General features: G+C 41.0%; 1 protein-coding gene across 4 annotated transcripts in view; it reads right to left on the bottom strand.

The window, feature by feature from the left end:
- MICU3 (mitochondrial calcium uptake family member 3) overlaps positions 1–15,107 on the bottom strand; it is a 94,248-nt gene that overhangs the window by 51,864 nt on the left and 27,277 nt on the right. For 3 of the 4 annotated variants that reach the window (XM_074228178.1, XM_074228176.1, XM_074228177.1), the window contains exons 3-4: positions 5,908–5,939; positions 2,476–2,554 (exon numbers count right to left, since the gene is read on the bottom strand). In XM_074228178.1, the coding sequence (XP_074084279.1) occupies positions 2,476–2,554; positions 5,908–5,939 (111 nt within the window). The remainder of the gene's footprint in view (positions 1–2,475; positions 2,555–5,907; positions 5,940–15,107) is intronic. The other variant, XM_074228179.1, reaches the window with a different exon arrangement.

Genomic DNA, 15,107 nt, shown 5'->3' with positions numbered 1-15,107 from the left:
ACATTACTCATCATTAATTTATTAACTTATTAATGATCTCCAAAGATTAGAAAAGGGAAGAGTTATCCCATTTCCCTTAGCCTCTTATTAAGGTCACTTTTATGAATCCATCAATATGTAATATTAATATAACATCAGTACAGATGATGGAGAACCCAGTTTTCTGAGACACTGCTCAACTGCTCAGGCACTGGGTAAGGCAGAAAAGACCACTGACGTGCTAGGTATGTTGCTTAGAATGTGATTTCTGTTTGCTTCAGAAAGAAGACAGGTCTTGGCCTGCAGTCATCCCTTTTGGGCGCTTCTTCATGTGTCCAAGTCATGGTTAGGGATTTCTTAGGAAGGAAAAATGCTTCTTAAGTATGAGTTTCTAAAAAAAGTATATGTGAATGTGTGTGGGTTCAAATGGAAATGTTTCCCACATTTGAGCAAAGACCCCTGTGCTTCCCATGATCTAGTTAAGAGGTTTCCAAAAAGTTTAGAATCATAGGTCTATAGCTAGGTTTTTATTTCCAGGGCTGCTCCAGATAAAACTAGAATTTGTGACTGGATGGGTCAAGGGAAGACTGGGAAACCAAAGTCTAAATTAAGTCTTCCTCTCTCTCTTTTTTTTTTAAGGTTTTTTGGTAAGGCAAATGGGGTTAAGTGGCTTGCCTAAGGCCACACAGCTAGGTAATTATTAAGTGCCTGAGACCGGATTTAAACCCAGGTACTCCTGACTCCAGGGCCGATGCTTTATCCACTATGCCACCTAGCTTCCCCTAAGTCTTCCTCTCTTATCTAAGGTTCAGATGACTGATAAAAGAGTGGCAAGCTTCATGTCATCATCTATCAGTCATTGATTTTTGGAGGTACCCTTTTTGGCGGAGAATTAAAGTAATACTGAGGAATAGTGAGGTTAGGCGTTTATGGAGAGGCCCTGAAGGTCTTCTTTTCTTTCATTTGGATGAAAATGTTGTGACCTCTTGGCAGAGAGTTCTGCTTGGCTGCCTTGGGTGAACTGGGAGGAGGATTCTGGGTTAGCCACTGTGCATTGAGATGTCCCAGTAATTCATGGCCATAAGGATCATTCAAAGAAGAAAAACAAAAATGAACTAACATGTAGGAAGAGGAAAATGGATGTGTGGCTGATCTAAGTTCTCAGCATGGGTTCTTGATCCTCTTTGCCTAGAGGCTATTTAGAGCAAAGAGGTTCAAGAATCATTCACTATCAGTTTTTTACCTAAAGAGTCTTTATGATGAATGAACAATTGTGGCACCTATTGACCCCAAGACGGCAAGCATTTATGTGAACTCACTCAAGGTTCATACACAAAGAGGTTGCAGAAGAGGCCCAAGATCTATATGTTCAGGATGAGGGTAGTCACCATTTTACCCCCCCCCCCAAAAAAAAAGTTTGCCATGGGATATTCAGTAACAAACAGAAAGTAAAAACACCAGCTAATCAAGAAAACCATAAAACAAATGCTTTCCAAGCTTCCAAGGCTGGAGAAAATGTAGACAGTCTATCATCAAGGAAACACAATCTTTTAGTTGTAAGTTAGGAAGAGGGAGTATTTCATTGTAATGGTCTAGCAATGTGCAGAAAATAAGGCCTAAATACGCCACTTCCCATCACAAGAACACATGTGACAATGTGGAAATGGGCTCTGCTTAACGAAACATTCCCTCTAAAAAGTCATTTCACATGGGAAGATCTGTTTGCGCTGGAGTAGAGGCCACCAACAGAGCCAAGAGAGCAGGATCCAAAAATGCATGTGGCAAGGTCAGGAAGAGGAGGCTGATGACCCAGTGAGACTGGCACAGACCAGAGCTGAAGGCCAGGGCAGGAGAGGTCCCACCCTCTCTGCAAGAGACAGCTCCTGGGGTCAGGGCCTGGGGTTTGGCTTAACTGTATTTCCTTGTTAAAAGGGAAGGTGGCAACAGAGACCTGAAAGATATTATAAAAACCCAAAGCTGTCAAAAAAATGCATTTAAGTGGAAAATAAGTGGCAAATTGTTGTGTTCAACTGAAGAGACAATAAAGAGGATGGAAAAGCTGGAAGGAACATGTTTGGGCCAGCTGCCAAATGATTTCCTCAAAGCACATTTCCATGTTCCATTCTGTACTGAGAAACAGTGTGGTTTTGTGTGCACTGATTTGGGCCATACATTATTTTTGTTTTTATTTTTTATAGGTTTTTTTTGTTTGTTTGTTTTTGCAAGGAAAATGGGGTTAAGTGGCTTGCCCAAGGCCACACAGCTAGGTAATTATTAAGTGTCTGAGGCCAGATTTGAACCCAGGTGCTACTGACTCCAGGGCCGGTGCTCTATCCACTGCGCCACCTAGCTGCCCCTAAATGATATTTTCTTTAGGGAAACCATGATCTTGATGCTTCTGGTCCCCTGAAGAATAAAGCTGAATTGTTTTTAGAGAAACATTCCCAAAGCATATCAACATAAATCAGTGTCATAAAAAAAAACAAAGTAATTTACCTTTTTCCTTAAGATTTCGAAAAAGTTTTGATGATCCTTTCCAAGCTGGTGGTGTTTCTTTAAGCATTTCATTTAATTCCTATAAAAATATTGTGATTATTGAGCATGAGGTAAAAAAAATTCTACTTACCAAAGGACAAGTGGTTATTTAAATATCTATGTACAAATATTTTGACTTAAAAAGTTTAAATACACATATAAACCTTGTCTTAGAAAGTCTTGCCCTATTTTTAAAAATTATTCTCTTCTGGTCACTAACAGAGGTCCGATTTATCCCATATGTTGTCTTTCTGTTTACAACTGTAATAGCTGTTCATGAATACCTATAGATCTAAAACCAGTGATGGAGACAATGGAAGGAAGCAGGAATTGACTCTTATCAACTGAGAAACTGTCATCATTGAATTATGGTTCTTCTCAAAACTTCTTTTCCACTTTGTTCCTCTGGTTTCAGTCAGATACAAGAGACCACAGTGTCCTATATATATTCTATTCATGTAGTTTCTGATTATGTGCCTTCATTTCTCTTTTCTGTTAAAACATTTCCTAATAGGGGCAGCTAGGTGGCGCAGTGGATAGAGCACCGGCCCTGGAGTCAGGAGCACCTGGGTTCAAATCCGGTCTCAGACACTTAATAATTACCTAGCTGTGTGGCCTTGGGCAAGCCACTTAACCCCATTTGCCTTACAAAAAAAAAAAAACCTAAAAAAACAAAAAAAAATTGATACACAATTCCCCAAATGCAATTTAGCTCATTCTTTTTATCTCTCATGATAATCTTAAGCACAAGAATTTACTGATTGGTGATGTAGGAGTCTTTAACACCCTGATGTCCAAGCCCAGATGGATCTAAAAAATTTCAAAATTCAATTTTCTTACAGACACAAAAGCTGCTGATATGTCTGTCATATGTCTGGCCTGCAAGAATTATGACTTAACATTTTTTTAAACTTCTGGGCTCACCTTGAATGGAAGTTATTAGGAAATTTTTTTTTTAGGTTGGTTTGTTGTTTTTTTTTTGCAAGGCAATGGGGTTAAGTGGCTTGCCCAAGGCCACACAGCTAGGTAATTATTAAGTGTCTGAGACCGGATTTGAACCCAGGTGCTCCTGACTCCAGGGCCGGTGCTCTATCCACTGTGCCACCTAGCTGCCCCTCAATTTTGATGGTCCTAAACCATTCCCTCATTTCTGCTAATGCTCCCCACAATCTTTTCATACAACAACCAATGGATAAGGCCATCAGGCATTGGGAGTGAGAGAAAAACCTCAGAGTTGCTTTAATTTGCATTTCTCTCATTATTAGTAATTAGAGTATTTTTTTGTATGGTTTGTTCATAGCTTGGATTTCTTCCTTTGAAGACTCATTGACTCTTTAGCAATAGGATGGCTCTTATTCTTATGAATTTTCATCAGTTTCATACACACACACACACACATATATATAGGATGTGATACCTTTATCAGAGAAACAAGCAGCAATGCATTTATTTATTTATTTATTTATTTATTCATTCATTTATTTGCAAGGTGCTGGGGTTAAGTGACTTGCCCAAGGTCACACAGCTAGGCAATTATTAAGTGTCTAAGGTCAAATTTGAACTCAGGTCCTCCTGACTCCAGGCTGGAGTTCTATCTACTGTGTCACCTAGGTGACCTCTTAGATTTGTGTTTAACATTATATTTGTGAAAAAGTTTAAATTTTATATAGTCAAAATTGTCTATTGCACCTTGTAAGATCTTCTCTTATCCATAAAAGGCAATTCCTTCTGTGCTTCTCTAACTTGTTTATAAGATGACTTTTTAGATTTCTGCATATCTATTCAAATAACCATTTGGAGCTTATCCTGATGCACAGTTTGCTTTTATTTAAGGCAATGGAATTAAGTGACTTGCCCAAGGTCACACAGCTAGGTATTATTAAGTATCTGAGGCCGGATTTGAACTTAAGTCCTCCAGACTCCACAGCCAGTGCTCTATCTACTGCACCACTTGGCTGCCCCAATGCACAGTTTAAACTGTCAGTCTATGACTAGGTAAATGGGTGTTTTGCTTGTCAGAGTCCTGAAGTTAAGGGTTAGGTGGGGGGACTGTTATATTTTGCTGCTCAGGGACTACTTAGTTGAAGGTAGAGGAGAGCTTTACCTACTCCCTGGAGGTGGAGTGGGGTCTTATTTTGAATGGAGACTGAAGAAGAACCTACTATTGGACCTGCAGATCTCACTCACCCTGAGGTCCCAGAGTCCCTTGGGAGCATCACTGAAAATCTTCCTGATTTCTAAAACAGAGAATGCCAGACTTGCCAATAGCATTTGACTAAAGTTTCCTGTTGCTGGTGGCATTTTTTGCCCCTCAAAATGCTGTGAGGTGCCAGGGCTCATGAGGAAGGGGCTTACATTTCTCTAGGGCACAGTCAGTGGTCCATATCCCTGGGCTGCCTCTCTCCTCCACACCCCATTCTCTCTCCCTCCTCTTTCTGTCTCTGCATCTTTCTCTCATTTCTTCCCTCCTCTCTCTCCCTCCCACCCATCTCTGTCTCTTACTCCCCTCTCTTTTTGTCACTGTCTCCCTCTGTCTCTGTCTTTCTCCCTTCATCTCCCCCCCCCCATCCCCAACCCTCAATTTTCTTTTCTTCCTTTCTGTCACTTTGCTTTCTTGGTCCCTTCCAAGTCTGCTATGAGCTTTTTAGAGAGAATGCGTGTAGCTCATCTGCATCTTTCCCTGAGTTACTTACTCAGAGTTCATTTTCCCAGGGGAATGGATCCTTTGACAACCTATATTAAGCCAAGCCCAGCTTTGTAAATGGGTGTCAGGAGAAATGCAGCAGGGTCTCCAATTCACTGGAAGCTCAGAGAAAAGGCAGGTAGGTAGAGATGAGCTCTGATCTGCCTCATTGGAGGGAATCCCCACGTCCATGGACCCAAGGGATCATAGAAACACTAGAATATTGATGGACAAATGCATCTGTGGCCCAGCTATTTGCTCTTGGAGGCTTTGAGCTGAATATCATACCAGGCTTCAAACAACTAACACAGGACTGAGACCGTTTCTCAACTGGAGGCTAAATCTAAGAAGACATTCAGCTCAGCCTTCTGGCAGAAGCAGATGCCAGTATAATTATCATCAATCGCATCTGAATGTACTGGATACAGACTTTTTTCTTCTTCCTCCTCCTCCTATTTTAGGATCACTACCAAACCCTGAATCTAAGACTGAAGAGATTCTAGAACTCAGGGGATAGAGTTTTAGGGGTGGAAGGGAAGATTGGGGGCCTGCGGAAAAATTTGCACAAGCCCTCAATCCATTTCAGGGGTCTGCATTTTTATAGAATTTGGAAGATTCTGATTTAAGGAACTGCTTTTGCTCACTCTGAAACCTACCACCCACCCCTGGAGAGGCCAAGTCTATGAGGGAATACCCCAAATGCTTCTCACCTGTTTGGAAAGGGATCTCCACTGTTTAACACCTAAAATGAGCAAACAAAAAATTAGGATATGAATACCAAGGCTTTCTAAGGCAATGCTTATTTAAACTAAGCAGTAATAATAGCCTACATTTCCATAGTCAACTTGAATTTTCATAAATGCTTTTCATTTGCTTTGGGAATCCAGTTCAGGACCTCGGGGATATTTTTTTTTAAATCTACATTATCTCCATGATAAAGACTCCCCATTGCATCTCAGTCTAAAAGGAGACCCATTTGACACATTTGTATGTAAGGTGTAGCTCTGGCACACATACACAAGATAGGTTTATAAGCAAACAACCATATGAGTTAAAATATATCCATGCCAGACTATGCCAAGACTTCATGGAGCTAAGATACCATTGGGGTGGAACGGTTGGTGACCCAAACACTGAGGTGGGATCCCTGACACTGAGGAGGGAGACTGTCTTCTCTCAGGTTACAATCAGAATAGCTAGCATTGATATAGTGGTTTCTCTGTGTCAGAACAGGTTCAGGGCCTTGACAAAGGTCTCATTTGATTCTCACAACAACCTTGTGATGGAGGGGCTTTACAAGTAAAATTGAGGCAATCAAAGGTCAAATTACATGACTAGAGTCATAAATCTAGGGGTTGGGATTTGAACTCAGGTTTTCCTGACTCCAGGCCCAGGGTCCCCTAGCTGCCTGCTGCATCTTAGGCCATGGCCAGTGGTCTTGATGTTTGTCTTGACATTGACCTCTGATGACTGGAGGAGAGAGGCCTACTCATTCCTGTAGCAGGATTGGCTTTGGTACAGGTTCAAAAATAAAATAAATGTAGCCTCATCTTATGGCATAATGCCAGCTGGCAGCACAAGGCTTTAGCTTGATTTTGCCAAAGTAGGGACTCTCTATCTGAGGTCATAAGGATTTGACTGTGTTACTAAGTTGAAAACATTAATTCCTTAAACACCTAAGGATTTCTGGCTCAGTACTAGGTCAAACTAGTCTTTTTTTAGAAACCAGTATTCTTAGCTTCAGTGTGAGTAACAATAATTTAGGCTACCTTCCATTGGAAGAGTTTTTAAACTGTACAAACATTTTTCCCTAGAGAACATCACACTTTATCCTTACAACAGACCTGCAGGACCACACAGAGCTGTGTGTGTGTGTGTGGGGGGGGGCTTGTTCTTATAGAAGCTGCTTTGAACTTGTTACTAACAAGGTCGATCACAACAGAGATCTTGAAATTCTAACTGAAATAAAAAGATATACTCTGAACATTCCCCTCTGTCCTATAAAAAAGGAAGAAGTAAATTCAAACAGCAATATAAGAAAAAACATGGGATTTTCTGGGAGGTAGTACATTTGCATCAAAGTGTTATTTTTGATTGCCTTTTTGTTTTTTGAAGAAATTGTAGGGACAGAGAATCAGCATTGTTGGTCCAAAGACTGCCCACAGTCTAATGCAGACTGACTCCAAGGACCACTCTAAGGTCACCTACATGAGTAGAAGGGGTCTCCTCACCAAGAACTTCTTCTGCCCAGGAAATCACAAATGGCTTTTCCATTGTGCATTGGATATGCTACAGATGGGGAGTGTGACACACCCCTTCAAATGAGATCACTGCATCATTACCATTTTTTTTGGTTTGTTTTTTGTTTTGATTTTTTAAGGCAATGGAGTTAACTGATTTGCCCAAAGTCACACAGTTGGTTAATTAATTATTAAGTGTCTGAGGTCAAATTTGAACTCATGACCTTCTGATTCCAGGACTGGTGCTCTATCCTCTGCACTACCTAGCTGTCCCCATCATTAGTTTTATTTCCTTACTAGAGTGGGTGTAATCTACAAAAGTAAAAATAGAACCCATCAATCAAATTGCAGAGTGAGCAGGGGTAGATAAAACTTCAGTATTTACTATTCATCTGAGTGAATCAGTTCAGGCAAGGGCAGCTTGACTTCATTTCATGTCACTGGTTATTATCCTTCATTCTTGAAGAGGACCAAAATGACATCACTCTGTTGAAGTTCAAGGTACAGTGTGTCTGATTGTGGCTGATCAGACCAGGACAAGCTCAGAAGGTCTAACACAGCTACAAATAGTTCAGATGAACCTTTAGACCTAAGAAGTCTCTCTAAGTTTCCACATTGCATGGTGCTTTTGAGTTATTGCAATTCTTCACTTCTCTGATGAGGGCAGGCCATGCTGGATGGTCCTAGTGTCTCCCATGCAGCACAGTCAATTCCAAAGTTCTTCAGAGAGACCTTGAGAGTGTCCTTGTATTGTTTCTTCTGATTCCACTAGGAGCACTTGCCTTATGTGAGTTCTCTGTAAAATAATCTTTTAGGCAAGTGTACATTTGGCCTTTGAACTATGTAGCCAGCCCATCAGAGTTGCCTCTCTGCAGGAAAGTTTGAGTGCTTGGCAATTCTGCTCAAGAAAGGACCTTGGTGTCCAATACCTTATCTCTCAGGTGATCTTTAGAATCTTTCTAAAACAATTCAAATGGAAGCAATTCCGGTTCTTAGCGTGGCACTGGGTTTTACAGTCATATAACAAGGAGTTCAGCAAAATGGCTCTGTAGATCTTCAATTGGGTAGGTAGTCTAATACCTCTTTTCTCCCACACTTTTCTTTGGAACCTCCCAAACACTGAGTTAGTTCTGGCAATGTGCATGTCAACTACAGCATATATATGTACATAGCTGGAAAGTATACTATCAAGGCAAGTGAACTTAGCCATTGGATTCAAAATTTCTCCATTTGTTATAACTGATGTTTCCATGTATAGTTGGTGGGACTGGCTAATGGAGCACTTGTGTTTTCCTGGTATTAATGGTTAGACCAAAATTTGCACAAGCAGCAAAGAATTAATCCATACTTTGTTGCATCTCAGTCTCAGAGGCTTCATTGGCTGTACAATCATCTGTGAATAAAAAGTTGCACAACACCTCTCCCTCCACTTTAGTCTTGGCTTGTAGCCTTTTCAAATTAAATATTTACCATAATTTACAATCAAGCTGACTTTGATGCTGTTTCCATCCTGTTGAAGGTGTCTGACAACATTGCTGAAAGCATGGACACAAGCACCCAGTCTTCTGTGACTCCACTGGTGCCTGAGAAAGCTCAAGAACAACATCCATTATTCAGAACTTGGACAAGCATGCCATCATGAAACTGATCAACAATACTGATGAACTTTTCTGGGCAACAATATTTAGATGTAATTTAGCACAAGCCCTCAAGAGTATGGTAGTATCAAAGGCCTTGATCAGATTGATGAATACTGTGTAGTCTTTTGTTCTGCTCCTGATGTTTCTCCTGGAGTTATCAGGCAGCAAATGGCATACTGACATTTCCTCAGCCCTTTCTGAAGTCACACTAGCACTCAGGCAGGTAGCCATCTTCTAGATGAAGGATCAGCCTATTAGAAAGAATCTTGCCAGCAATCACTAGCCTTCTAACTTTCCTCTCCTAAATCTATTTCCTTTGGCATCCTTAAACTCTTGGGAGATAATCTCTTATTGCCATAGAACCCAGAAAATTTCAGTGCCTCCACTTTTTTGCCTAACATTTTATTTATTTTGAGTTTTACAATTTCCCCCCCAATCTTGCTTCCCTCCTCCCATTCTCCACAGAATGCAGTCTGTTAGTCTTTACATTGTTTCCATGGTAAACATTGATCTAAGTTGAATGTGATGACAGAGAAATCATATCCTTAAGGAAGAAAAATAAAGTATAAGAGATAGCCAAAGTACATAATAAGATAATGTGTTTTTTTCCCTAAATTGAAAGTCTTTTATCTTTGTTCAAACTCCACAATTCTCTCTTTGGATACAGATAGTATTCTCCATAGCATATTGTCCCTGATTGTTGCACTGATGGAATGAGCGAGTCCATCAAGGTTGATCATCGCCCCCATGTTGCTGTTAGGGTGTACAATATTTTTCTGGTTCTGCTCATCTTGCTCAGCATCAGTTCATGCAAATCCTTCCAGAAGGTTTCTAATAGAACAATAGTGTTCCATGACATACACATACCACAGTTTGTTAAGCCATTCCCCAACTGAAGAACATTTACTTAATTTCCAATTCTTTGCCACCACAAACAGGGCTGCTATGAATATTTTTGTACAAGTGATATTTTTAGCCTTTTTCATAATTTCTTCAGGGTATAGACCCAGTAATGGTATTGCTGGATCAAAGGGTATGCACATTTTTATTGCCAAATTGCTCTCCAGAAAGGTTGGATGAGTTCACAGCTCCATCAACAATGTAATAGTGTCCCAGATTTCCCACATCCCTTCCAACATTGATCATTGTCCTTTCTGTTCATATTGGCCTGTCTGAGAGGTGTGAGGTGGTACCTCAAAGATGCTTTAATTTGCATTTCTCTAATAAGTAGTGATTTAGAGCAATTTTTCATATGACTATGGATCCCTTTGATTTCCTCATCTGTAAATTACCTTTGCATTATCCTTTAACCATTTGTCAATTGGGGAATGAGTACCCTCACTTTTTAAATCTCAACAGGAATAGAACCAACCTTTGTCACACAGAGGAGACTAATGACATTCAAAATATCTTTTTCAGTTGTAAATTCAGCTAGTGAGAAACTGATTTCCATCAAGGTCTCTGGTCAATGGTTTAAGCATTAATTGATTATGATCTGTTGAGAATGCTATGGAAGTATTCCATCCATCTCCAGGATCATGTCATGTCCTTATTACTAATCAGTGTGACTCCATCAATCTTGAATAGTTAAGATGCACCAAAATTCTTTGACCCTGAAATAGTCTTTAGACATTAAAAATGTTTTCAGACTATCAGTGTAAAACTGAATTTCTTCTGCCTTCTACCTAAGCCAAGAATCCTGCATTTCTCTAAGCTTCACTCGCACTTTACTTTTTTTTTAAAGGTTTTTGCAAGGCAAATGGGGCTAAGAGGCTTGCCCAAGGCCACACAGCTAGGTAATTATTAAGTGTCTGAGACCGGATTTGAACTCAGGTACTCCTGACTCCAGGGCCGGTGCTCTATCCACTGTGCAACCCAGCCGCCCTGAGGAGAGGCTTTTAAGAGAGAAGGAGAGTACTAGTGCACACTAGCACCAGGGAAAGAACTACTGGTTTAAAGTCAGCACTTTTTTCTTGTTTTCCAGACTTTCTCTTCCCCCATGTTACTTTTCCTATACTTTATATGTATATCATTTTGTATTTTTTTCAAAGCAAGCACTGAAAATACTTTATCTCCCACAAGGGGTGGCAGGGGTTCTTTGTCTGTAAGAAAAGAGGGATGCTTGAATTTGGTTCTACGAGTAATCCCAGATGCTTCTACAAAGATCACAAAATGACCAAATTTGAGAGGTAGAAGATGCTCAGTTCCACTACTTTCTGCCCCAAGGCCTTCCATGAATGGGAAGTCCTAACTTCGTGGGCAATCCATCTCACTTTTAAGAAGCTCTGTAATTTAGGACATTCCCCTCCTTCTCAGTCCAGCTTGACCCCTTTCCAAATCCCACTCCTTGGTTCCAGGTCTGGTCTCTGGGGTAAAGGAGAATAATCTAATCCCTTTCCCACTTGACAGTAGGTCAAATACCAGAAGACAGCTATCATATCCTCACTAAATGGGGGCTGCCCTCCCCCATTTCCTTCCAATTATCCTCATGTAATATGAGCTCATGGGCCTCTGACCATCTTGGTTGCCCTTATATGGTACTCTCAGTTTGCTAATATTGCCAAAAGTGTGGCAATGGGAATGACACAGAGTAGTTATCTTTGACTGGCAGAACACGGAGGACTGGCAACACCTCCCAAAGCAGAACATTAGACCCTGACTAACTAAACTGAAGATCCAGCCAGCTTTTTTGGCTACTACAACAAACCATTCACTCTCGATGATCTCACACTTCACTGAAATATCCAATGTCCTTCAAAAACTGCCATTTGGTCAAGCTTTCTTATTCTGCGCTTGTGAGGTTGCTGTATGGAACCCATGTGTGAAACTATACATTTACCCTTTAAGTGTCAATCTGGGGACAGGGCCTCAGTGTCCTAGCCTCTCTGACAATGGTGCTCAATGTATTAGCTATCAATCTTGTGCAGTGTTCTACCATCTATACCTTTCTTGGAGTTATTGATGGAAATCAAGCTCAGGGTTGGGCATTCCACAAGGAATTTTTAGGAGAATGTGGAATTGTTAATAATTATTCTTTGGGTCCAATTTCTCAATCTCTTCTAAATCCATCTACATATAATGATTATCTAGCTTACAACTCTTCTGATAGGTACACAGGAAGAGCATGGATATCAATGGTTTGTTAAATTTTGGTTGACAGACCTGTTTGATAAACTGTCAAAAAGGGAAATCTTGTAGGACCTGGCCTGCAGGAAGCCAGGCTGTTTGTTGGATTCTGTCTCCTCTTCTAGACCATTGGGGCTAGTCATAAAATAAGACATTCTAGACTTTTGCCAGAAATTGGAGTAAGTTCTATAATGGGCAGCTTATGGATTCTGAATCTCAGTCCCCCTTTCTACTTTTTTTTATGGTGCCAAGTTTAAATAGATTTTATTTTCCCAGGACAAGAATTGCATTTCCTCTGTTTATAGTACTGATAAAGTGCAATGTTGTTCACTTCTCTCCCTCTGCACACATTTATGTATTCAGAATGCCTAGATTTACATAGTAGTTTAAATGTTCCTTTTAAAGATGGCTACTGCCTTGGCTAAAATTTGAATCCTTCTGTCTTTGAAAAGCTGTGTGAGGCTAGGTGGTACAGTGGATAGAGTAGCCCTGGAATCAGGAGGACCTGAGTTCAAATCCGGCGTCAGACACTTAATTACCTAGTTGTGTGCCCTTGGGCAAGCCACTTAACCCCATTGCATTGCAAAAAAAAAAGATTCTGGAAAAGCTGTGTGAAATGTTCTTTCTTCTGGTGCATTTAATCAACCTCTTCAATAGTGGTCCAGAAGTACCTCCAGATGGGGCTGTTCCACCCCCTGGAAACCAGGCATTCCTTCTGGCATGCCCTCCTGGCAATCCTCCTGCACTCTGGTACAGCTTAGTAATGATGGGGTTGCAGACCTTTTCCAATTCTTTCCATTGATGCTCAAATTCTACTTTCTCAGCAGTCTGGTTCTTATCCAGCCAATCAATTATTTTATTACATTTGTCAAGAATCTTCTGTTTTGTCTTCATTGCCAATTTTGCTTTGCTTTTTTTTAATCCTCTGTGGTAGTTTCATGTTGAGAGCATAAGATTCAAGGGAATTCTTGGAGGACACCTTGTCTCTCTGCTTCTCATCCTCAGCCTTGTATTTCTCAGCCTCCTGGACCACATGCTCAATGTCTTCTTTGCTCAGATGACTTTTGTCATTGGTGATGGTGATCTTGTTCTCCTTGCCTGTGCAATGCCATTTGCATCAATGTCAAAGATCACTTTAATCTGAGGAACACCCCTGGGTGCTAGAGGGATTCCTGTGAACTTCATCTTGCCAAGTAGGTTGTTATCCTTTATCATGACTCTTTTCCCTTCATAAACCTGAATAAGCACACCAGGCTGGTTGTCTGAATAGGTGGTAAAGGTCTGTGCCTGCTTGGTGGGAAGGGTGGTTTTGTCTGATCAGAACTGTCATCACTCCATCAGCAGTTTCAATTCCAAGGGAAAGAGGAGTGAAATCCAAAATCAATAAGACCTGCACATTCTCAGATTTATTTCCTGACAAACTGGCAGCCTGGACAGCTGCACCATAGGCAACAGCCTCAGGATTGATATCCTTGTTGAGCTCCTTGCCATTGAAATCTTGCCAAAGTTTCTGGATTTTGGGGGTGTGAGTGGAACTACACATCGGGACAATGTCATTAAGCTGTGATTTATCTAACTCAGCATCTCGGATTGCCTTTCCACAGGGTCTAGGGTGCCATGGAAAAGATCAGCATTCAGCTCTATGCAACAACTTGAGTGATTGATGTGTAGAAGTCAATACCTCCATAGAAGGAGCTAATCTCAATACTGGCCTGGGTAAGGAAGAGAGGGTTCACTTTGCATTTATGCTTTCACTTGAACTCAGCAGTAAAAATGGTACTCCACTTGGACCTTAGGTTGGCCTGCATCATTCACTACCATGAATGGCCAGTGCTTCATGTCTGACTGTACACAAAAACCATGTTGGTGGGCTTTGTTGCAACTTGATTCTCTGCAGCATCACCTATTCAATATTCTGTGTCAGTGAAGGCAACATAACTTTCAGAGCTGTATCCTTTTTCCCATGTTGAAAAACTCCCACATAGGAATAAGTGGTGCCAAGATCAGCGCTAACTGTGGGTCCCTTCAACATGGCCAGGGGGCTGTAACTGACCACTGTGGAGGAAAAAAGGGTTGCTGCTGCACTGACTAACCCCCTTTGCACTTTTAAAAACCATTGGGGCATTTACCCTTTTTCAGTACACTACTTCTACTCTTCTGCTGCTTCATCAGTTTGGCAATCACACCTTCCAGGAAGCTCTCTCTGCTTCTTCAATATAGTTCAAAGGCACTTGGGTGCCCTCCTATTACCTCCCAAGTTATCATTTATCCACCACCCACTTCTGCTCTATTCTTTCCAGTCCAGAGATCGTCCTGCTTGGCAAAGAAAATACAAACAAAAGATGAACTGAGCAACTTTCCCTCTACCTGTTATCTGTTATCTTTTGCAAGCCTGATGCACTGGCTCAAGCTCTTCTTCCAATCTCCTCTCTCCCCAGTGTAGACAGCCTTGAAGAAGAGCCCTTCTAGTTCTCTTTGGCTGTTCTTCCAGCATCAGTACTCAGCCCCTTTCTCACAAGGCATACCCCCCCATACTTCTGGTTCATCCTCCTTTACTTGTCCTTGCTTCCACTTTCTCTACCTCTCTTCTACCAATCCAAGTTGATGCATGAGTTTCCTGTGCATTGAGATTGGTGTCTTAAGAACAGCTTCTCCTTTGCCTTCTTATCAGAAGGACTTTTCTTTTTTTTCTCCAGAAGTGAATTTTTTTTAGGTTTTTGCAAGGCAAATGGGGTTAAGTGGCTTGCCCAAGAACACACAGCTAGGTACAGAAGTGAATACTTGAGAACTCTCTGTCCTCTGACTTCCCATACAAGTTTTTGGTCTATGGTATCCTAAACGTTTACTGATTTCCCAGATCTAGACTGTACATCAGACTACACTTGACTTTCCTTCCTTTCCTTT

This window comes from Macrotis lagotis, chromosome 3 (assembly GCF_037893015.1).
Source record: "Macrotis lagotis isolate mMagLag1 chromosome 3, bilby.v1.9.chrom.fasta, whole genome shotgun sequence".
NCBI classification, from domain to species: domain Eukaryota; kingdom Metazoa; phylum Chordata; class Mammalia; order Peramelemorphia; family Peramelidae; genus Macrotis; species Macrotis lagotis.
Note: the sequence above shows the minus strand (reverse complement) of the source record. Positions and strands in the feature narration are given on the sequence as shown.